Source organism: Rhinoraja longicauda, chromosome 20 (assembly GCF_053455715.1).
Source record: "Rhinoraja longicauda isolate Sanriku21f chromosome 20, sRhiLon1.1, whole genome shotgun sequence".
Classification (NCBI taxonomy): domain Eukaryota; kingdom Metazoa; phylum Chordata; class Chondrichthyes; order Rajiformes; family Arhynchobatidae; genus Rhinoraja; species Rhinoraja longicauda.
In genome coordinates this window covers 18,528,240-18,553,311 of record NC_135972.1, presented here as the reverse complement: position 1 = coordinate 18,553,311, position 25,072 = coordinate 18,528,240, and the positions used below count along the sequence as shown (strand labels likewise).

The following is a 25,072-nucleotide window of genomic DNA, read 5'->3' as shown; positions in this document are numbered from 1 at the left end:
CAGTTCTGACTGAAATGAATAAAGCCTTTTTTCAATGATAAAATTCTCTACAGATATGCAATATTTGATTTCAATTTATATCCCCTATTTTAAAATTGCTCAAACTCAAAGCTTGAAGCTTCAGTCAGGCATGGCTGTACATTTTCCCAGTATGGGCAGTGGCTACATTTTAGATTTATGTTTAGAAAGGGGCAAAATCTGATGAGGAACTTTTCAGGACAGTCTCATGTTTCTCTCAGCTTTACATATAGTCATCATCCTGAAGCGTTGGTCAGCCACATAAACAACCCTCACTCATGCATGCATTCTCGAGAGTTAATGAAAGTGATGATGGTCGTCTCTTTTTGCCTTACCTTGATATTTTGTCACCTTCACCGCAGGGAACACATTTTCACAGTCACTCCTTTGCCTTTGGAAGTTGTTTGCTGAAGCATCCTTACGATACCAGACGTGGCTCAGTTCTACGGAAAAAACTGTGGATATGAGTTCTAAAATCATCTAGTTATGGTGCTGAAATGTGACCAGCTCTGCACAGGAGAGCAGCAGTCAGCTTTTCTGTAACTTGCCGGTAGTGGAAAGAGTTTTCACTTCCACACTTCATCAACATCTCCGCGGTGTTCTGCTCGGCTGCTTATGCACAAATGTTTGGACTTGGATACAGACTAAATAGAGCAGATCTGGAGGAAAGGTCATGCTCTCATGAGAAGATTAAAAGTGTTGATTGAATGTGTGCTGCTTACCTTTCTTGTTGCCTCAGCTGGTCGGTCGGTGCACACATTTTGTGTAGCCCACTACACGTTTGATTATTTTCCTTTGCAAATTGCCTGATTTTTTTTAATAAACTTGTATTTTGAATTGTCAGCAGGTAGAGAGTTTTACAACCTCTCTCTGCATTTCTCCAACTCTGGCAGGGCTCTGTAAACTCTGCAGCATGGAGCACTTTGCAACAAGACCTTAGGTACGTTCAGGAACATTATAGCTGTGTCGCCTGACGCAACTTAAGGCCAACAACGAGAAACTTAAGATTTTCCAGTGATTTACGTATTTGTTGAAATAGACAATATTTAAACTGGGGCATTTTTTTTGTACCAGAATGACACACCATAATGTGGGAATGCTGCATCCAGTTTATCAACATAAGAAACTTCTCTGTGTGCATGTGTGTGTGCAAAACGCTGTGTGTGTGTGTGTGTGTGTGTGTGAGACCGTGTGTGTGTGTGTGTGTGTGTGTATATGTGAGTGAGTATGTGTGTGGGAGATGTGGGGGTTGGGTGAGGCAAGTGGGGACTGCTGAGCAAAGACCAAGTGATTCCCACGGAGTGGATGTGAAATTCAGAAGGTGAATGCTGGCTTGTGCAGCTTGTCCACAGAGGAGTGAGCCAAGTTGTTAAACAGATTTCCAGGGCAGATGATTGCCTGTCCATCATATCCCCACAGGGTAGGATGACCATAATTAAATAGAGCATAATTTTAAAATAAGAAAAGCTCAAACCGTCTGTTATTTTTGGGTTATGTCTAGCACGCATTAACCCTTAGACAACATTTGCAGAGCAGTCGAATGCCAGTGACCATATTACTGTCAGTTACTGTAGGTCGTGATGAGTAAAGTACATTAGCCATTAACATGCCTGTGTGTGAGTTGACTAGGTGTTAAAAGCACACCCTAGAATGACTAACTCATTTTACTGCATTACTAGTCAGCTTCTTTATATTTATTCAGTATTGCTCCCTAACTTTAGTGACTAGTTTAACACTTCATCGCATTTTAGCATTTTAATCAAATGACAGAGTGGCATTTAGAGCACTCAAACTGAATGAAAATGTCTGAAGACAGACACAAAAGGGTAGAGTAACTCAGTGTCTCTGGAGAAAAGGAGTAGGTGACGTTTCGGGTCGAGACCCTTCTGAAAATTCTTACCAAATGAACATGGTAATTCATTGTTTTGAAGCACCTATCAGTTTTAACAGTTTGAAATTTTCATTGATATTATATGTAACTGATTTGGTAATTTGTAATTCCTGGCGGGACATTTTGTGGCTGTCCCTGTTCCTGGATTAAGGAGAGTGAAAGTCAGTCGGAGTTCCAGTCTGTGACTTGGTCTGACTTGGTCTGACTAACCCTCACAGGAAAATGCCCAGGTGTGGTCAGAATGGCAAGAATGTTCAGGTCCACAAGTAAACAATAGTAACTTTGGCAAATAAGGTTACTGCTTCCAACACTCAAGGAAAGAGAAAGTGGACAGACGGTTGGAGCAGTGTGCTTTTTTACCCATTTTCTTCTCATCAAAAAAATGCTTGCATTTGACTGAATACCTCACCTTCTTGCACCTGCTGTTACGAGCTCATATTATACTCGAGTGCATTACTCTTATTGTACTCGAGTGCATTCAAGCTGTAAGTAGTCATAGCTGCCCAACATTCATTCACTTCATTCGCCCAATTTACAGGCTGCCTCTCTCATACCTGTCATACTTTGGAGAGAATTACCTCCCATATAAGATAATTAGGGGATTGGACACATTAGAGGCAGGAAACATGTTCCCAATGTTGGGGGAGTCCAGAACAAGGGGCCACAGTTTAAGAATAAGGGGTAGGCCATTTAGAACGGAGATGAGGAAGAACTTTTTCAGTCAGAGAGTGGTGAAGGTGTGGAATTCTCTGCCTCAGAAGGCAGTGGAGGCCAGTTCGTTGGATGCTTTCAAGAGAGAGCTGGATAGAGCTCTTAAGGATAGCGGAGTGAGGGGGTATGGGGAGAAGGCAGGAACGGGGTACTGATTGAGAGTGATCAGCCATGATCGCATTGAATGGCGGTGCTGGCTCGAAGGGCTGAATGGCCTACTCCTGCACCTATTGTCTATTGTCTATTGTCTATTGAAAGACAGATATTGTATCTGGATAATAGCTGGGAAACAGGTTTTGTGGCAATTGAGGATGCGTCAGTCTTATGGTCCTCAGCTGGTGCCCACGATGACTTTGACAGCAGAGGAAACGTAAAAAGCAGGATCTGCAGATGCTGGTTTACACAAAAGGGCACAAAGTGCTGGAGAAACTCAATGGGTCAGGCAGCATCTCTGGAGAACATGGATAGATGACGTTTCAAGTCGGGACCCTTCTTCAGAATGTCTGAAGATGGGTCCCAACCCGAAACGTTACCTATCCATACTCTCCAGGGATATTGCCTGGCCTGCTGATTTACTCCAGCATTTTGTGTTATTTTTTGATCGCTGAGGGTGCCTCGAAGATACGCTGATCTATTTTCTCCTGTGCACTCAACTTTTAGCAAAACTGTATATGATATGACATCCCATAATTTTGTATTATATATTTCTTAATGGTATTTTTTTTAATTTCTTACAACAGAAGGAAAATGGACTGAGGAAGAACAGGCTGAGAGATTTGTGAAAATTATCTAATCATTTCACTTGTCAGTGTGGTAAATTTTAATTAATCCACTGCGTAATGAAAATAATTCAGATTGGTAGTAAGGTTAATGAAAGCAAGGATTGAGTTTGCCTAGTTTAAGAAATGTGCAGGACATTAATGTGCATGGATTGCTACCTACAAAGAATGATTTTGGATATAAACTCTTTACACATAATGATTACAAATTATACTGCATGAGGCCTGCCTCAGTTTAAAGTTCACATCTGTTATATTTTGCTGATCGCAGTGTATATATGCATATTTCTTTGTTGTACATATGAGTAAATAGCAAGAAACATTGATTTATAGCAAAGGTGTCTATAACTAGAAGACATAGATTGGAAGATTTGAAGGGAAATGAGAATTTGTTTTCACCCAGGGAATGGAAAACACTGCCAGAGGGGGTGATCAAGACAGAGACTCTCACATTTAAGGACCATCTAGACAAGACATTGATTCACCCAAGGATTAGAAGATTGTTGGTAAATGGGATTAGTGCAGGTGGATGTGTGATGGTCAGTAAGGAGATGACAGGCAGAAGGGCTGTTTCTTTGCTGAATGGGTCTATGACTCTGTGCCTCTGTTTCCTATTCCAATATGTAAGCCGGATCGTTCTTATTTCCGTACCGTTTCAACGTGGCAGACAATGTAGTTCTGGCAGTCATTAGCAACGCAAGCTGTGTTAGAAAGTCACCAATAATTTGTTACTCTCAAAGCTTACTTCTACAGCTGGAATGAATATCAAATCAAAAGCAGATTTTTTTTCTAGGATGGATATGGATAGCCTGCATAGTGAAGGCATCGTGATGCATGAGACATTTGTACTCATCATTGATTTCCTGTTGAACCAGATAACCACATCTCACTGGGCCTGAATCTGTTGATTAATCCGATAGATGTCTCAGAGAGTGGAATCTTTGTTGGCTGTCGAATTGGAAATGTCAGGGTTTTGTCGAAAGTCTATTGTGCGACATCTCCAGGATGTCCAGACAATACACAGCAGAAACTAGTTCTTCAGCTCTTCACATCCCGAGAGGTTCTGTCAGTTGCTTAAAATGCCGGCAATCTTCAAAAAGGGCAATGTAAAATGCTAACCATCATAACTCACTTACCAAGGTAAGCAGATGAGCACAGTTGCCATAGCAACAACCGAATCGTGAAGCTCAAAGAAAACTAATAAATTCCAGGTTACTCACAGCAGTTTGTGTTGCTCTTCTGAGATCAGAAGTCGAACATCTGGTGCAAATAACACCAGCTTATCTTCAGATTAGACAACTGAGAACTTATTTTCTTGTCCTAGATTGGAAAAAAATTCTCTTTGACCTGTTACATGCTTTGGATCAGGTGATTAGTTTTCTAAACAATTAATCTGGTAAGGATTTTATGATACCCACGAATCCTCAATGAGGCCTTCATTGAAAACCCTCAATTATATAATCCATGCGTAGAAAGACGCTCTAAAAAAGTCATAAAATCGTTAAATTGTTAGCTGCATTCTGTTTGATGTAGCACACAGGGATATCATCCCAAGTGTTAGCAATTTTCCCACACTTATTGCCAGGAGTAATTCCATCAGACCTCGCGGTCTTTCTGCTGTCAAAGTCTCCATGATTTTACAAATTCAGATGGCTGAATATTGATGAGATTTTGCTTGAGCGCTAACTCTTTGAAGATCGAAGTGTGAGAGGAACAAAAGGACTAACTGGACACGTCCATATCTACATTTCAGAAGAGAAGTGAATCATTCTGGCACAAATTATGGAGGTTAACAGCAATAGCGGTCCAGCCAAAGTGCAACATGTCTTCTATCATCCAAATGTGCCATGGACGGTCACATTTCATGACTTATCTTATGATGGTGCGAACGTTATCCTTGGTTGCATTTTGTATCGTATTCTTCAATAGTTTCCTTTGTACTTTCTTTCATATATTTAGGCTACACCTTGAATAGCAATTAGCCATCAACCAGACTAGTTTTAAAAGGAAATTGAAGTGAGTGATTGTTGTGCTCAGCATATATCACTGTAACAGAGTGCTGTAACAGAGGTCAAGTGTGATATGCACAAGTATTGTAAGGCACAGGTACCGTGAAAAAACTTGTTTGCATTGATTCACACAACACTCAAAAAAAAACTATGGATAAGTTATACATAGATTACACCTGAAATTTCTAAAAGAAATCTGTGCAATATAAAAGACATCCGAGCAAAAACATAATTGAAGAAAGCAAGTCCATGGTGATGCAAGAGGTGGTTCATTGCTGTGGAGGGGTTAGGATTGCAATTGGGATCAAGAACTTGATACATGTAGGAAAATAGCTCTTCCTGAACCTGGTCGTGGTGGTGTTGATCCTCAGGCTTCTGAACCTCCTTCCTGATGGTGGCAGTGAAAAGAAGACAGATGCTGCCTTCTTGAGCCAGGTGGCTCTTCCCTCAATGAAATGCAAGGTCACAGAGATGACAACAAGGTCATTAGTGATAGTGCTTGAGGATCAGTGGAATCAAGGGAATCAAGGAATCAAGGATAGTGCTTGGGGATTCAAGGGAATCAGTGATAGTTCTTGAGGATCAAGCAGTGGCCAGGACACTGATGAAAATGTATCTGTGCTTCTTCAGAGTGGTCTACCTCCTGAAAGGTGGCAGAGCCTTGATCTTTTATCCTGTGTCTCACCCAAGAGATGCCTCTTGTAATAGTCAAGCAGTCCCTCCATACTGGCTGAGTTTTGTACTCAGTTTCTGGACTCATAACAGTTTGACTCAAAGGCACCATTGCTTCCAGTGAGCCATGGGTTGCACCTAGAGTTCCTGACTTCAAAACATGACTTGACATTTGAAGAATTTCCCTTCAGCGAACTCCTCTGCAGAAAACATCACCATGGTCTGGGTACCGGCATGTAGGTTGTCTGACCTGGATGACCTATATATTTGAATGACCTTGACGCAGTGGGGCAAGGCCTGCGGGTGAGAGTGAAAAGACCAGTGCAGGTGTAGCCATTCTTCTGCTACCAAGCTGTCAGTGCAAATAGAGTCCAGGTACATTTGTCACAGGAGAGGACGACTGCTTCAAGTTAGGTGACTCGGCAGAGGATGCTGATTTATCCTCACCCCGGTTCCCCACGCCACACCCTAAGCCTACCATCCCCCCAAAACAATAGACAATAGACAATAGACAATAGGTGCAGGAGTAGGCCATTCGGCCCTTCGAGCCAGCACCGCCATTCAATGTGATCATGGCTGATCATTCTCAATCAGTACCCCGTTCCTGCCTTCTCCCCATACCCCCTGACTCCGCAATCCTTAAGAGCTCTATCTAGCTCTCTCTTGAATGCATTCAGAGAATTGGCCTCCACTGCCTTCTGAGGCAGAGAATTCCACCGATTCACAACTCTCTGACTGAAAAAGTTTTTCCTCATCTCCGTTCTAAATGGCCTACCCCTTATTCTTAAACTGTGGCCACTGGTTCAGGACTCCCCCAACATTGGGAACATGTTTCCTGCCTCTAACGTGTCCAACCCCTTAATAATCTTATACGTTTTGACACTGGAGTCAAACATTTCTGAACTGTTCACTGCCACGGTCAATCACAAACTATTTACCGAAACATATGTTCGTATTATCTATGGCCACTGGAGTCAGGCATTTTATTGCCATTTCTCCCTTCCTGATGGAGATGATGGTCAGTTTTATCTCTGGACGGTAGCTGTGCCTAAACACGAGCTGATGTGATGTTGGATGGTCCCTGGTGCCCCCTCTGATTATTCACACTGCCTTCTACGCTGATCTAAAGAGCTGCTGCTCAGTTTAAGTACTAGTAACTAAGAAACGTCGTCATCAGAATAGCCCTTCGCAAGGAGGACTGGGGGAGGGTGGGGAGATGAGGGGGGGGGGGGGGGTGAACACACAATTAGAAAGGGTTATTAGACTTTTGTAATCTCCAACAGATTTTGCTGATGGCAACAATTTTGGTAAGAACGCTGAGCACTGAGAGTGATTGAAAGTGGACTGGTGGGGTTACATTTTCAGTGACTGACCAGACATTAAACTGTGAGTCTACCTGATAGAAGTTACCAGCAGTGATCTGATGATTGTAGATTCATCCAACCATGATGTAAGGTGTATGGTATAAGGTGAAGTATGGTATAAGGTGAATTAAAGGGACTTTGCTCGTCATCTGGCAATTCATATCTCCCGATGCTTGCACAGCATCTTTCTCAGAATTGGGCTGCTTTTCTTTTCCAATCAATGGAATCTGTATTACCTCACAATGTTGGACCTGAACCTTGAAGGAATTAAATACTTTTTCAACCTCCATTTTGCCCAGATGTTGCAGAATTGACATTTTGAAAGATGGCTGTATTTTACTCCAACAAACATGGATTCTTTGTAAGCTAACTTACAGACAGAGGCTAATCAGCCTGTGTGGAATCTGTAACGCCCCTTATCCACCAGTGTCCTTAGCTTGGTATTTTTATTGGTTTTATACATCTGCTATGAGAGTCTCTAAGCACATCTGCAATCATTTTTTGGTCATAATTCACAACTGCAGTCTTTTAACAAGGAGCACTTGAGGCTGTAGTCTTTGGCAGAAGCTCTGCCTTTGCAATCTGGGCCCTAAATATGCTCTCAAAGCAAGCAGATTGTGAACTGCTCTGGTATATTTGTCCTCATAATCAGCAAGTTGAAAATATGTATAATATCTTTCATGAGGTCTTCTCAGAGAAAGTCTTGGTTGGGAAGTGACATATCGTTCAGCTCCCCTTCCCATTGCCACACAAACCTGATTATCCTCGGCCTTCTGCACTGCCACCGCAAGGCTAAACTAGAACAACAGCGCCTCATCTGCTTCGTGGAAAGCCCCATGGTATGAACAATGAATTTTCCAATTACAGGTAACCTACTCTCCCTGTGTCCCTCTCCCACCAGTCCACCCAGGGTCTCTCTCCCTTTGTTCACCTTTTCCATTCCCCTTCTCCCACCCCCTGTTACCTGGACATGTTATCATCATCTCCCCCTCACACACACACACACACACACCCACACACACTGTTTCCATTGGCCCATTACCCTCATACCTATTCACCGGGCTTGATTCTCCCTTGATTCTCCTTATTTACCCCCTTCCCCAACCTGGTTCCATCTGCCCACCATCCATCCCTTCCACCTACTGCCCACCAGCCTCTGTCTCATCCCTTTCCACTCTTCCTCCCCGACCTGGCCTCGTGTGCCTTTTTTGAATGAAAACAAACTAATGATTTAATCTGGAAAAGGATTGCCACAATGTTGGACTGGAGCAGGTCACTCGAGGTTTGAGGGCTCTGAAGTTTATCATAATGGTGCCTAGAAACGAGGATCAGCTGTCGGAGTGGCAGATGGAACCAGGAACCTTTTGAAAAAGAAATCTCAGATGAGAGTGGAAAAGAGAGATTTTTTTTACCATTCACAATTCAGACAGGACAGGAATTCTTTGGACTGTTCCTTAGAAATAAAGAGTTTCATATCGATGTGAGGTGTTCAATCCCCAGAGTAAGGAAGACCAATCCTTCCTATAAGGACCTACCTGATCTCCCAGTTGCTAAACACTTTAATTCCCCCTCACATTCCTACACTGACCTTTCTGTCCTGGGCCTCCTCCATTATCAGAGTGAGGCCAAATGCAAATTGGAGGAACAAAATCTCATATTTCGCTTGGGCAGTTTACAACCCAATGGTATGAATATTGATTTCTCTAACTTCAAGTAACCCCTGCATTCCTTCTCTCTCCATCCCTCGCCCAACCAAGTCACACCAGCTTCTCGTTCTCACCCAGCCGACAGCTAACAATGACCTGTTTCCTTTGTCATTGTTACTTTTCTTCCTATCTTTCATTCATTGTTCTAATATCTCTCTACATCATCGTCTATATCTCTCGTTTCCCTTTCTGGTGACTTTCAGTCTGAAGAAGGGTCTTGATCTGAAACGCACCCATTCCTTCTGTCCAGAGATGCTACCTGTCGTGCTGAGTTACTCCAGCATTTTGTGTCTGTTTTCCTATGACTGCAATGGGACTGGTTGCATCATGGCATATATGGCAATTCCCATGCCTAGGAAATGCAAGAGGCTGCAGAGAGTGGTAGACTCAGCCCGGTCCATCATATGCATTGCCCTCTCCAGATCACGTGCCTGTGATGTTGCCACAAGCAAGATTTGTATTGTACTTGTACTTCACCGTGCTTGTGCTTATGACAGTAAACTTGACTTGCCTTGATATCGCACCATCTCAAGCCCCTGGACAAGTAATCGTATCTTGTCAAGCGATTACTTAATATGCAAAATACTGCACTAATAAAGGCTTCTCTTTGCTGGCTTAGGCACAGCAATGTTGTATGGAAATACTTTACTACCCTCAAAGGATGAGGATGGCAAATTGTCTCAATGTTCATGTCCTCTGTGCGGATATGAGCATCAATAATCGGATGAACTCCTGGATAATATTATCCCCAAGTTGTGAGCAAGGCATTAATTCTGATAATGTGAATGCCACGCAGAATATTTTGATTGGTCTGCAAATTGCATGTCCTTGTACAATATTTGTGCTCAGCTTTGCCGAGTAAACAAAGCTTGAAAAACAAAGTGGGTTGCCTTTGATGACAATAATCATATCTTGTCAGGGGAAATCAAGTGGAGAAAATTGATCTTTTACCAAAGTGAGAGAGGGAACATTTAAAATCTTTCGTGCCATTGAAGGAAATAACAGCTTGCTTCTGTTTTATGACCAGCTGAGGAAGTATCTGTCTCGGTGATGCTTTAGTTATTTTTGCAGAAGTGTCTTGTGAACCCGTTTCATCTCCTGGAGTATTCTCTGAGCCCCATTCTCCAAAGGCCATAAACCAGCTTTTGATGTGTCCTAAGTGCAGTAGCAGAGAATGTTATCTGACTGGATGAATGTAGTTTAAAACATCCAGACTGATTTCGAGATTGTGGCCTCTTATAGGGTTCAACTTCCTGCTAGTCAATCACTGAGTTACTATGGTGATTGAAATTGCACCAGTCGAAATTCCTCTGATTCTTTTTAAGATCCTAAATGAGAATAGGAGGTGTATAGCGGGCTCAGAATATCTGATAGTCTGACCTGATTTTGTCCTGTTGCACTGTCTTCATTTTCTCGAATATTCTTCAGTTGGAGACAATGTGGGCTAAAGGTCAGGTGTGTGAGGGGACTCAGTGTGTGAGGGGGTCGAGTGTGCATGGGAACTGTGTGTGCGGGAGATCCGGGTGTGTGAGGGGAAGAGTGCACAAGTGAGCAGGTGTGTAAAAGCATGGGTATGTAAGGGAGCGGGTGTTCAAGGGAGCATGTGCATGTGAGCCGGGTGTGTGAATGACCTTAGTATGCAAGGGAGGCAGATGTGAGGGGGCGGTGTGGCTTGATATGGGGACGTTGGGTGTGCGGGGATGGTGTTTGCTGTTTGGGGGGTGGTGGGGGGGGTGGTTCAGGTGTTTGTGTGGTTTATGTCTGAGCAGAGGGGACTGATGTATAGAAGGGATCAGCTGTGTGAGCGGGGTTGGGGGTTTGAGGAGTTTGGGTGTGCGGGTGGACCAGGTTTGTGGGGATCGGGTGAGTGAGAATTGGATGGGGTATGTGGAAGGGTGGGGGGTGTGGGTGGAGGGCGTGGGATGGTGAGGTGTTGGTTGGGCCAGTTGTGTGGGGGAACTGGCTTTTTGTGAGGGTAGTCAGGTGGCTGGGGAGGGGTAGGTGTGTGAGAGGTGGTCTGTTGTGGGGTGGGGTTTTGGTTCTGGGGTTGGGATCCTCCTCTAACATCGATGCTGAGAATGGCCAAGGCATGCCGGTTTGAACTGTGAGGCATGTCCAGTGAGACATCCACGATCCAGTTTTATCGTGAGGGCACTCTTGAAGCTGGCCAACACTGCAATCACGTTTTGGCTGAAGGTTATGATAAAAAGATGAGACATTCAAAAGATTTCTATTAAAAAGGCCAAAAGATTACAGATTTTCAGCAGACTTGACACACTGTCAAGAAGTGAACAGGTGGAAAGATGTTTCTTTGGTTGGAAACTCGGGGCTGAAGAGGAAACAATTTAAAACGGAGGTCTCTTGGAGAATAAGGAAGGAGGTTAGGTGAGATTTATTTGCTGAACAATAAATTGACTGTGGTTAAGCTGAGCTTGCTGCAGCTTTTACAGGAAAAATTGATGATTTATTTAAAGTCTGCACAACCACTGGGGAGAGAACAGATATCAAAATTACGTTTTGAATGATTGAACCAAGAGTTGTAAATGACACAAACACTGAAGGACCAAAGCTGTCTGTCATTAAATTCCTGAGTGTGATTAAGGCAATATGTTGTTTTTCCCCACACCTCAGATCATTTAGGGAAATGGCTATAGTTTTAGGCAGGGCCGTCTTAACGCATGGGTCTGATGGGCACTTGCCCGGGGCCCCACGAGCATAGGGGCCCCATGCTGATCTGTGTATGTTAAGTGACTTGCAATAAATAAATACTACTTTAAAAATATAGGTTCAATAAGTGCTTTTTTCGCAACATTTTCGGTCACTAAGTGCTTCTCACAGCGATCTGTAAGTGCTTTTCGCAACAATGTAGCACCCTAAGTCCATCGCTAAGTGCTTTTCGGTAAGTGCTTTTCGCCGGCACGACAGGGGGGGGGGGGGGCTGGTAGGGAAAGGGGGTTGGGGGAGAGTAACGGTAGGGGCCCCAGTACACTGCTTTGCCCGGGGGCCCATAATGCTGTAAAAACGGCCCTGGTTTTAGGTACACAAAGCGAATATATTTTGAAAGTAACTCGAGTTAAGATGGCAGATGCTATTCCTGATAGCACCTCATTGGAAAGTTGTGGGAAACATGTTGGATGAGAGATTTACTCGAGACGCAGCTCACCATTAAATATCCAAAGCCCGGAAGCCCAGTTCTGCATTTAACCTTTAACATGACTGATTATGCCATCCTGGGTAAAAGATTCACACCATTTTATATACTTCTATCAGGTCTCCATGCAACCACGGCATTCCAGACAAAAACAATCCAAGTCTGTCTAACCTCACCTTGTAGCTGCAACCCCCTAATCCAGGCATCATTCTTGTAAATGTCTTCTGCACCCTCTCCAAAGCTTCCACACCCTTTCTTGTAATGGGCGACCAGAATTGCACACAATACTCCAAATGCGGTTTAACCAAAGTCCCACGAGGCTGCACCATGACTTTCTGATTCCTACGCTCAATGCCACGACCTATGGACGGCATATCATATGCCTTCTTTACCACTCCACCTACTTGTTTTGCTACTTTCATGGAGTTATGGATTTAGACCCCAGGATCCCTCTGTACATCAGTGCTATTAAATGCCATTTATTGCATATTTTCCCCTTACATTTGACCTCCCAAAGTGCAACACCTCACACTTGCTCGGAGTGAACTCCATCTACCATTTCTCTGCCCATTTCTGCAGCTGATGTATACTTTGACAGCCTTCCTTATAGTTTGTGACCCCAGCAATCTTGGTGTTATCTGCAAACTTACTAACCAACCAATCTACATTTACATCCAAGTCATTTATATATATCACAAACAGCAGGGGTCCCAGCACAGATCCCTGCGGAACTCCACTGGTCACAGAACACCAGCTTGAATATTGTCCTTCTACCACAACCCTCTGTTTTCTATGAGTAATCTAGTTCTGAATCTATACAACCAAGTCACTGTTAATCCCATGCATCTGAATCTTCTGGATTGCTAAAATCCATGTAGACAAAATCCACTGCCCGACCCTCCTCGATTATCTTCATCACCTAACGGCTGCGGCTCTCTGGCAGTCTGTTGTCTTTTTTTCTTTTTTTTTTGTTTGTGTCGGTGTTGGGATGGTTTTTGTTTCTGTTTTTGGCTGTGTATGTGTGGTGGGGGTGGGGGGTTGTGGGGTGGGGGGGGCGGGGGGAAACCTTTCTTTTATTGGGTCTCTTCCCCGGGGCGCGGCTCGGCTGTGGGCCTTAACATCGCAGGCGCGGCTCGGCCGCGGGACATTTCAGTGCCCGGTGCGGCTCGGCCGCTGGACTTAACATCGCCCGGTGTGGCTGCGGGACGTTTCAGTGCCCGGTGCGGCTCGGGTGCGGGACGTTTCAGTGCCCGGTGTGGCTTGGCCGCTGGACTTAACATCGCCCGGTGTGGCTGCGGGACGTTTCAGTGCCCGGTGTGACTGCGGGACGTTTCAGTGCCCGGTGTGGCTGCGGGACGTTTCAGTGCCCGGTGTGGCTGCGGGACGTTTCAGTGCCCGGTGTGGCTGCGGGACGTTTCAGTGCCCGGTGTGGCTGCGGGACGTTTCAGTGCCCGGTGTGGCTGCGGGACGTTTCAGTGCCCGGTGCGGCTCGGCAGCGGGACGTTTCAGTGCCCGGTGTGGCTGCGGGACGTTTCAGTGCCCGGTGCGGCTCGGCTGCGGGACGTTTCAGTGCCCGGTGTGGCTTGGCCGCTGGACTTAACATCGCCCGGTGCGGCCGCGGGACGTATCAGTGCCCGGTGTGGCTCGGCCGTTGGACTTAACATCGCCCGGTGTGGCTGCGGGACGTTTCGGTGCCCGGGGCGGCTCGGCCGGGGGGCCTTCCATCCCCTTGCGGGGGCTGTGCGTGTCGTTTGCCTCGGTAGGGGTCGAGCTGCCTGTCCGTGGGTGCGGGGGGAAGAGAGGGGAAGTTTTGTTGCCTCCATCACAGTGAGGGGTGTTTGGAGTCACTGTGATGGATGTTTGTGTTGGGGTCGGGTGTCCTGTGTTCTTTTCTTTTTTGCTGTGTTTTGTGTGACTGCTGAAATTTCGCTCGGTGTTGTGCCGAGTGACAATAAAGTGTTGTTATGTTATGTTATGTTAAAAAACCTGACTAAGTTAGTACGACACAACCTGTCATGTACGAAGCCATCCATGATTGTCCCTAATTAATCCATTCTCTTCCAAATCGGAGTAAACCCTATTCCAAAGAATCCTCTCCAACAGCTCATCTGCCTATAATTCCCTTGATTCTCTCTACTTCCCTACTTAAATACACAAACAACATTAGCTACTTTCAAGTTCTCCGGGACCTCACCTGTGGCTAGAGAAGATGCTTGACAAGATCCTTGTCAAGCCTTCTGCAATCTGTTCTCTTGCCTCTCTCAATGACCTGGGATGGATGCCATCAGGTTCTGGAGATTTATCCACCTTGATGCTCTTCAAGAGTTCTATCTTAATTTCAAACTGCCCTTGCATTTTAGTATTCGCCAGACTGATTTTACTGTCCTCCATGTTCTTCACCTTGGTGAAAACAGATGCAAAGTCATTTAGTACTGTACGCAGTGTTCCAAATGTGGCCTTACTAATGTCTTGTACAGCTGTAACATGCCGTCACATGCTCCAATACTCAAACCCTGACCAGTGAACTCAAGTGTGTCAAAAACCATCTTCACAATCCTGTTTACCTGTGTTGTTACTTGCATGGAACTATTTACCTACCCCCTAGTTCTACAACACTCACCAAATCCCTACGATTTACTGTGTAAGTCCAGTCCTGATATGTCTTACTGAAAATGCAACCCCTCACATTCAACTGAGTTAAGCTCCATTTGCCATTCGTCAGCCTATTGGTTTTATTTATCAAGATCCCATTGTAATCGTCATCGAAAACGTAACTTTCTTTGCTGTCCACTATACCACCAATTTTAATGTCATCCACAAAATTACCAGCCATGCCACCTGCATTTGCATCCAAATCATTGATATACACGAAGAACAGTGAACTAAGCACTGATCTCTTTGATGCACCAGTTGTAAAAGGCCTCCAGTCTGCAAAATAACCTTCTACCACCACCCTCTGTCTCCTGTCTTTATGTCAATTTGGTGTCCGATAAAGACAGGAGACAGAGGGTGATGGTAGAAGGTTATTTTGCAGACTCGCCCTGAATGCCATGTGATCCAACCTTTTAGAGCAGCCTGCCTGCCATGTGGTACCTTCTTAAAGATCGTGCTTAAAGTCCATGTCGACAATATCTACCATACTGCTTTCATCAATCTTCTGTGTCACTTCTTCAAAAAACTCAATCAAATTGCTGACTATCCCTAATCGGTCCTCGCTTTCCAAATGGTGATTGACCCTGTCTCTCAGAAACCCCTCCAATAAATGACATCACTGATGTAAGGCTCACCAATCTATAGTTCCCAGGCTTTTCCTTTCTTAAACAGAGGGATAACATTAGCCATGGTGGCATAGCGGTAGAGTTTCTGCCTTACAGCACCAGAAACCCTGGTTTGATCCTGATTACAGGTGCCGTCTATGTGGAATTTGTTAGTTCTTCCCGTGACCTGCGTGGGGTTTCTCCAGGTGCTCCAGTTTCCTCCCACACTGGAGACGTACAGGTTTGTAGGCTAATTGGCTTGGTAAAAATTTTAATTGGCCTAGTGTGTCGGATAATACTAGAGTGCGGGGATCGCAGGTCGGTGCGGGCTCGGTGGACCGAAGGGCCTGCTTCCACGCTGCATCTCTAAACTAAACTAAACTAAACACCCTCCAGTCTTGTGACTGATTGCATTCGCATCACCTTTTCTTCCAGTTGCTCCTTTTTCTGCATCCTGCTGAGGTCTAATCTGGTGGGAGTCAGCCTTTGTGCACAGATAATGCACTTGATGCCTAGGCCTGCACACCAGGTCATTCAACCATGCAGGTCATTTCAGTAAACTCAGTCCTGCCCTCACTGTATTCCAGAGGGAACATTGAGGAGGAATAATTGTGGATGGAGTCCACGTCCAGAAAAACAAAGCCAACCACTAGGATTAACATTTATCAGTGATTGCTTTTGAATAAGTGAACCTACGAATGATATTCCAAAGGAGATCACGGTACTCTGTAGGTCTTGGGAAAACCTAACGTTAATTCATGAACTGTCTGACCCTAATTGGAATTATTTTGGGGCCAATTGTGATCACTGGTCGACAATATAATCGCGAATAGTGATTGGACAACAATAATTGTGAAGCATGAACATTTGAGCCTTCATGTGGTCCCTAAAGTGAAATTACTGCTAGTAAATCACTCCCCTCTGTGTATGAAGAGCTCCCCATAGACTCTGCACACTAGGAATTGGGGTTATTTCATCTTATAACAATTTGTATATTATCATCTCCCAATGTGACAAGGAAAGTGTTTGCACAAAGTGTAAGCTATTATCAATTCCTTTGTTAATGCAACATGTATATATACATGTATAAATATATACATACTTTGAGGGCCAATTATTTTGCCTCCGAGTCTATTGTTTCATGTTGATAAATTGGCTGTATAAGCTGAAATAGCTACAATGGAACAAAATCAGTCTGCATGTTTTAGATTGTGTCAAGAGTCTCACTATATTCTAACACTATGTTTTGATTCCAATCACTTTTGGATCATTTTTAGTGATATAACTGGTGGAGCTGCTGCTTCACAGTTCCAGAGATCTGCTTGGATAGAGTGGATGTGGAGAAGGATGTTTCCACTAGTGGGAGAGTCTAGAGGTCACAGCCTCAGAATTAACGTATGTTCCTTGAGGAGATGGGGAGGAATTTCTTTAGTCAGAGGGTGGTGAATCTGGAATTATTTGCCACAGAAGGGTATGGAGGCCAAGTCAATGTATATTTTTAAGGCAGAGATAGATAGATTCTTGATTAGTACCGGTGTCAATGGTTATGTGGTGAAGGCAGGAGAATGGGGTTAGGGGAGAGAGATAGATCAGCCATGAATGACAGTTGACTTGATGAGCTGAATGGCCTAATTCTGCTCCAATCACTTATGACCTTATGACCTTATAATCTGGGTTCAATCCTGACTCTCTGAGTGAAGTTTGCATCTTCTCCCTGTGATCATGTGGATTTCTTCGGCATTCCCTGGATTCCTCCCACATCCCAAAGACATGCGGGTTGGTAAATTCTCTGTAAATTGGACAGGGTGTGTTGGGTAGATAGTTTAATCTGTGGGATTAAGTTGATGAGAATGCAGGGGGAAAAAAATCAATTAATGTAAGATTTATGTAAATTGATGCTTTATGGTTGGTTTGGTCATGGTGGTTCAAAGGGCCAGTTCCCTGCTGTTTCTCTGACTCAATCTATGATTTTAATCTTCAATATAATTTGATTTCATTCCACTTGACAAAAGAACGCAGTGCAGTCTGATGGAGTTAGAAATATGTTAATGTATATCCTTCAGCTATTCTGTGACAATTGCCGTTAACAGCTGGCCTCCATTTTTATACTACTTCAACTTTCCACCACATGCCAGAAAGATTGCTACAATACGAAAAGACCAATAGAAACATATAATAATGATTATCTGAAAGTGATGTAAGCGTGTAACCTGATCTGAGGTCTGATAATCACAGATTGCTTGAGTTTAAGTTCAGGCAGTTCATGATGTCATCTGAGCTCTTCCAAGGGCCCATTAACTCTCCCAGGTATATCTGCTGATCTTCAAAAGCTAAGGAAACGGAAACTGCCAACAACAGTTGCAAAATGGAGCATAGAATAAAATTATTTGTTATAAACTCCTGAGAACAACATTTAACATTCTCAATGTCTGTTTCACGTTCTGTATATTCTACTGGTGATATAACTGGAACCCAATGGTTTGCTGTTTCTTTGTGAAAATCTACCAAACATTACTTTCCATGCAATTCTTTACAGTAGAACTGTGATTACTAACATGAACAATATTAGTGCAATGTCCCATTTTCTAGGAGTTCTCAACAACAAACAGCATACTTTGCAGTGCATTTAAAACTCGCAGTCATTTTGCAATTCTGAAATCATTTTCCAGATTTAAAAAAATACAATTAGCTCAAGCTATAAGCCAAAAGTCAAGGAACATAGATTGTAGTTCGTGATTCCTTTTGCTCCTTGTTCATAAATACTTATTTTTCAATTTCATATTAGAGTGCAGGAAATCAGCATGAACCTACCTGGTCTTGTTTTTCTGTGGTGGTGCATGGAGCAGTTCACAGGGTGAAATCAAACTTGAAAACTCTTTGACTGGTCTCCTGATACTGTAACAATATATGTGTGTGTGTGTGTGTGTGTGTGTGTGAGAGAGAGAGAGAGAGAGAGAGGGAAGAGAGAGATAAGAGAGAGAGAGAAGAGGGAGAGAGAGAGGAGAGAGAGAGAAGAGAGAGAGAGAGAGAGAGTGTGTGTGTGTGTGTGTGTGTGTGTGTGAGAGAGAGAGAGAGAGAGAGAGGGAAGAGAGAGATAAGAGAGAGAGAGAAGAGGGAGAGAGAGAGGAGAGAGAGAGAAGAGAGAGAGAGAGAGAGAGTGTGTGTGTGTGAGGGAGAAAGAGAGACAGAGAAAGAGGGAGAGAGAGAGAGAAATACAGAGAAGAGTGAGTGTTTTAGTTGTTGCTCTGTTCTTTCCCAAAGAGGATTAATAACTTTGATTAGCTCATGGCCCAGTGGATGAGCTTTTTGTGGAAAGGAGGAGCATGTTTCTATATGGATGTGATATACTACTGTTATGCAACAAATGCTGAATGGTTGATGACGTAATCCAGGAGGCACGGTTATTTGGACTGTACAACCAATTTGCTGAGATAAGAAATCACTTCCTTATGCATTTAGGTTTTTTTCTGCAGTATGAAATCTTCAAAGTACATAAAAGCTTTTCAAACCAAAACACTCATTATGATCAAGCAGACACTGAGATTGTGGGCAATTCAGGCTAAATTTTCTCAGAATGCTTTGAACTCCAGGTCTGCTGACAGCTCGCCCTGTCTTTGAAATGCCTGTGTAATTACTATGTTTATGGAAGTTCCAGGATGCAAATGCAGCACAACCAACTCAAAATTGTGAATGAAGTGTTTCAGTGAGATGTATTCCAGTATTTCCTGTTGACTCAATGTAACTCAAAAGCTGGGCAGATATCAAAGCTTCCTTAGATATGGTAGTTTGTCCCTTAATGACTAGAATTAGAAATCTGTTCTAACTGTTTGCTAAGGAGCAGTCCCAGCCAGTTTCTATAGTTCTGGGATTACATTGAGGGGTAGTGATCTATTGCTGTCACTGACATAAGATGTGGTTGGAATTTTGTCATGGACACCACAGAATCAGTTGCCTCTCCACTCCTCCATCATTAATATCCTTATGGTGTTGAATTACTTTTTTTGATTTTATTAAACAGTTTTGTATGACATCTCAGAAACAGATTGCATAATCTGGCAAATGCTGGGAACAAAACTGTTGCTTTCTAACAAATTGTTCAGAACTTAAACTTCAACTTGAATAATTCTGTATAAAAATCTTTATAAAATCATTGGAGAGCAGCGATTTGTTTAGTAAATAATACACAGTGTGTAATTTGAGCTGAAATATTAAACTGTTGTTTTATCAAAAGCAAATCAAGCTCAGATGTGGCAAATATTTGGGTTTTCATGCCGCTAAGCTAATCTTACTAACCTCACAAAAATGCAATGACACCAGCGAATTAGTTTTCAAATCCATTAACAATATCAACTTTATGTTTATGTAGCCAGAAGGGAAATGTTGCCAGATTTATTTTAATTAATCTTTATACGGTAGTAATGGGAACATTGTATTTGAGGAAAATCTGGAAACCTATTGTGTTGTTTTTTGCCTGTATAAATGTTTGCTTTAAGTATAGTGCATAAGAGGATTATTTGCTTTTACAGTTAATCATATGTGTCATATTCAAAACTGTATGTGTGCATTTATTTGCTTTACTCCCAGCACTGGGTATTTATATTTCAGTAGTAATTCATTGCAGTACACTCAAGTTAGATTTTTCTGTAGTTATGCAGTAGTAATTCTGTGGTAATTTTCTTGATTAGTACGGATGTCAGAGGTTATGGGGAGAAGGCAGGAGGCTAGGGTTAGGAGGGAGAGATCGATCTGCCACGATTGAATGGCAGAGTAGACTTGATGGGCCGAATGGCCTAATTCTACTCTTATCACGTGATCTTATGATGCTTTGATGCAATGTGATTCATTGGCTAAATGAATTAATTAGATTGTAACTTGCAATGATCAAAATACTCTTTGTTTCTTTTTAGCAGAAAGATATCCATATGATTATCTTTTTTGGTTCCTGATTTTAGTAAAATAAAGTTCCACAAACACATCCCTCATGTGATGACTTGTAGTCTTGCCTGTGAGTCTGATACGTTAGCCTCTATCATTCCCTTGGGCTAAAAATGCTGATTGTTTTTTGTCTGACGCATTTGTATGGCAATGAATGTGCTCTTTCCTGGCTTTCATTGTCCCCCACACAGCAAGCTACAACTGTTGATTTATGTTCTCACTTACCAGAATCTGGAACGGAATGAACACCATGCCTTCATTTGTAACTACGCATAGAACCAAATTATCCCTTTCAGTTTGTATTTGTACACTGCAGAGCTTCATTCATAACATATGTGAGGATTAGCATAACTCATTTACAACACAGAGAAAAAAAAATCCCAATGAGATCTATTCAAACCATGTGCAAAACTGGAAATTACTGTTAATAATGGAAAGAAAGATATACTTCCAGTTACAAATGAAGACACAAGAGACTGCAGATGCTGAAATCTAGAGCATCCACCAGGTTCAGGAACAGTTACTTTCCTACAATTATCAGGTTCATGAAACGACCTATACAACCTTAATCCTAACTCAGCAATGGAACGCTATGGACCATCTCTTACACTTGTTTTTCTCAAGCTGCTTTTCTCAAGCATTAGTTTTGCACTAATGTCTTTTTCTTTTTTCCACGTTTTCTTTTTACCGTCTTGCAGAGTTCATATACAATGTATGTTATTGTGTGCTGTCTGAGTAATTGTGTGTGTGATGCTTCTGCAAGCAAGGTTGGTGTTGTACCTGTACCTCACCCTCACCTCACCTATGCTTATGACAATAAACTCAATTTATCTTGACTTGAATATCGGGGCACCTATTTTAGTGTAACAACTAGGAGTAAATTTTGGAAACCATTCTTCAAATTGGTGTCTTGGAATCTTTGATGCTCACTTCTGAGAGTAAACACAAGGTGGTTTATTGACTCACTTATAAGTATGGGTGCCAACTATCTCACTCTGAAATACGGGACAAGGTGACATCACGGGACATCACGAAATATGGGACAAGGCGCCCCACGTGACCATCAGCCAGCCAGCGGGCACGTTCTCCCGCTCCACCAATGGTGGCCGCCCGTGCCGGGAGGCGGGTTGCTATGCAACCTCCGTTAGGCGGCACCCGGGTCTGCAGACCTAGACTGTCCGGAGCTAAAATGTCAGAAACCCAGAGTGTCGGGACCTAAACTGTCAGGACCTACAGCGTCGGGGCCTTCAGTGTCGGGGCCTACAGCCTCCGGGCCTACAGCACCCCCCCGGGCCTAATACGGGACATGGGCGGTCCTGTACGGGGCAGACCAATTTAGCCCAAAATACGGGATGTCCCGGTTAATACGGGACAGTTGGCGGCCCTACTTGGAAGATAGCACCTTCAATGTGAAGCTGCCCCTCACAGCCTTGCTGTGTCACCTTACACTTTTTGTTGATGATTTTAAAGTAGGGCTTGGCCACATAGCTTAGTGCCACAGTAGCAGGAGCACTATGGCCCTGGGTTTAGATGACCAAATTGCTATCTCTTGGAGAGAAGAAGGCCTGCCATTGTGTGACGTGTCAGTGAATGTAGTCTAGTTCGTGAGTTGGATTTCTTCATCTGCAGTATAATTTTTCATACACTGCGGACAATTGTCAACAGCATTTTGAAGGAAATGATCATATTCAGTGCAAAACTAGAAAAACTATACAAGTGGATAGACACAAAATGCTGGAGTAACTCAGCGGGACAGGCAGCATCTCTGGATGGAAGGAATGGGTGACGTTGCGGGTTGAGACACTTCTTCAGACTGAGTCCGAACAAACTATACAACTATATCAAACTATACAAGCAAAACTTTCACAAATTAATTGTCTTCTTCCTATTAACTCTTTTGAATTGTTGAACATGGCTCATTGAATGGATATCAAGGCCATTGTTATTATTTGTTAATAGCAGATTATTTGTAAATAGCAGAATGATCCAATAACATCGAATGCCTTTAGAATTAGCCACCGATTAATCATGCACCACATATGAATGCAGTAGAACAGAGATCACACGAGACTGCAGACGCTGAAATCTTAAGCATACATTTGTGCCTACGATGGGTAGAACTACTTTCCACTCTCCACTTTTAGTAATTGTTCTTGATTATGTTTATTTTATGCTTTGGATATGCCATTTCTTACATTACTGTGGTGGTGTGGTTCCCATATTCAATGATTTTTTGGGGCGATTTTCCGAGTTACAGACAAAATCAACTTAGTGGATGTTTATAGAAACAGAACATGCTCATTGCCTGAGGTTAATGTTTCTATCATCTTGCTGTGGATTTATTGTGAAAGGATTATCCATCTACGAAAGAAGTTGCAATTCGTGAGATCTGGTCTCTGACAAGATGTGCAGCAGCGGGTTGCTCAAGGTGGCTTTCTGTGCTTTGTTGGCAGTGTTCCGTGTCCTGTGGGAAGGGCACCAAGCGTCGGAGAGTCGACTGTGTTGATGGAGAGCTGGCTGCTGTGGACCACAAGCACTGTGAGCACTTGAGGAAGCCACGGGTTTACAAGCGGTGCCGAGCGGGCCGTTGCCCCACCTGGAGGAGCACTCCATGGACACAGGTAGGAGCTCACCTGAAGAAGGGTCTCGACCCAAAACGTCACCCATTCCTTCTCTCCAGCAATGCCCCCTGTCCCTCTGAATTACTCCAGCTTTTTGTGTCTATCTTAACCTTATTCTCTGTTCTGTTGAGAAATGAGTAGATCTGAGGCATGATGCAAGCCTGCATCTCAATTTCTTCATGCTGCCATGTGCCGTATTTACCCAGGATATTTAAGGAGACCATTTGCCCATCAAGTCTATTTCTTTACACACAGCATCCCATTCCACAACTGATTTGCCTGTAACCCATTATGTCCCATTCTCATCAAAATCCCCTGTTCTTCCACTCATTATGCACTAAGGATAATTTGCAGTGGCCATTTAACCTGCCGACTTGTACTTCATAGATGCATCGAGTGATACAGCACAAAAACAGGCCTTTCAGCTCACTGCGTGTGTGCCGACCATCAATCATCCATTTACACTGATTTTGCAATAATCCCATGCTCCTCTCCCCACATTACCATCAACCCCATCCAGATTCTACCGCTTTCCTACACACGAGGGACAATTTACAGCAGCCAATTAAATTACCAACCGGCACTACATTCGGATGTGGGAGGAAACTGGAGCACCTGGGGAAATCCACGCAGTCACTGGGAGAACGTGCACACTCCACACAGACGGCGCTAGAGGTCAGGATTGAACTCAGTCACTGGCTCTGCTAGCTGTACCTCTGTGCCATGCAATAGAAGGTTTTACAGAAAGATGTAGAAGAGTTTGGCACTCATATACCAACTGTATACACACATTTATCTTTCTATTCTCTCTTATACAAAACCCATTGTACTGCACTCGGAGTACTGTGTGCTGTTCTGTTCACCACTCTCTAGGAAGGATGTGGATGTTGTGGAGAGAGTGCAGAGGAGATTCACCAGGATGTTGCCTGGATTGTAATACTTTAGTTATGGGGAGAGATTCAATAGACTGGGCTTGATTTCACTGGAGAGAAGGGATCTGATAGAAGCATATAAGATTATGAGGCATAAATAGAGTAGCTAACTAAAATCTTTTTCCAATAGTAGGGGTATCAAAAACCAGAGGTCACAGGTGTAAGGTAAAAAGAAGGAGTTTTAAAGGTGATATGAGAGGTAAGTTTTTTTACACAGAGTGGTTGATATTTGGAACGTGCTAACAGAGAAGATGGTGGAATCAGATACAATCACTATGTTTAAGAGACATTTAGATAGGCTCTTAAATAGGCAAGGCATAGAAGGATAGTGCAAGTGGCCAAACGGATTAGTGTTGATGGACAAAAATATCAGAATGGACATGGTGGGCTGAAGGTGGACCCAAAATGCTGGCGTAACTCAGCGGGTCAGGCAGCATCTCCGGAGAGAAGGAATGGGTGACGTTTTGGGTCGAGACCCTTCTTCAGACTTCAAATGGGCTGAAGGGCCTATTTGTGTGCCATACAAATCCATACCTCTGGCATCTGTTACCTCATCCAGAAATGCAGCAGAATCTCAATCTCAACAACCACTGGCATTGGTGCTCTGCTCTGGTTGAAATATGTTAGGCCTATAAAGAGCCGCCTCTGAATTAGTAAGAAAATGCACACGGATGATTCGTTGATGGAAAGTAACGTATGTTGATTTACCACTTTGGCTCAGAATATGTATTTTGTGCTGGCTTCTTGTGTCAGTCAGTGAGAGTGGGGCAAGGTGAGATAAAGTCAGATTAACATGATGTGGAGAACTGGTGTTGTGCTTACTTGTGGAGCAGTCACATCGGTGGGTCATTGCAGCCTGATCAGAGGCTGCCTGCTTCACCTCCATCAATGTTCTGCTCTGGGGGAGAATATATGGTCAAAACAGGTGGAGATTTCTCACAAATTCTACTCCAAACTCACAGAAGGCACCCTCCCAATTCCTACTTATTTTCCTTTCCACATTGTCTTGTTGTGCCAGCCCTCTCT

General features: G+C 43.4%; 1 protein-coding gene and 1 long non-coding RNA gene across 4 annotated transcripts in view; one reads left to right on the top strand and one right to left on the bottom strand.

Annotated features, from left to right (window-relative positions):
- LOC144603602 (A disintegrin and metalloproteinase with thrombospondin motifs 20) overlaps nt 1-25,072 on the top strand; it is a 272,822-nt gene that overhangs the window by 203,989 nt on the left and 43,761 nt on the right. Inside the window, exon 29 of the mRNA XM_078417074.1 lies at nt 22,947-23,114. Coding sequence (XP_078273200.1) covers nt 22,947-23,114 — 168 coding nt within the window. The remainder of the gene's footprint in view (nt 1-22,946; nt 23,115-25,072) is intronic.
- The window catches only part of LOC144603603 (uncharacterized), a 66,624-nt gene that overhangs the window by 27,619 nt on the left and 13,933 nt on the right, over nt 1-25,072 (bottom strand). Inside the window, exons 1-2 of one of the 3 annotated variants that reach the window (XR_013548643.1) lie at nt 18,370-18,499; nt 354-461 (exon numbers count right to left, since the gene is read on the bottom strand). This is a non-coding gene — a long non-coding RNA (uncharacterized LOC144603603). Of the gene's footprint in view, nt 1-353; nt 462-566; nt 616-18,369; nt 18,500-25,072 lie in introns of those variants that run through there. The other 2 variants (XR_013548645.1, XR_013548644.1) reach the window with 2 other exon arrangements.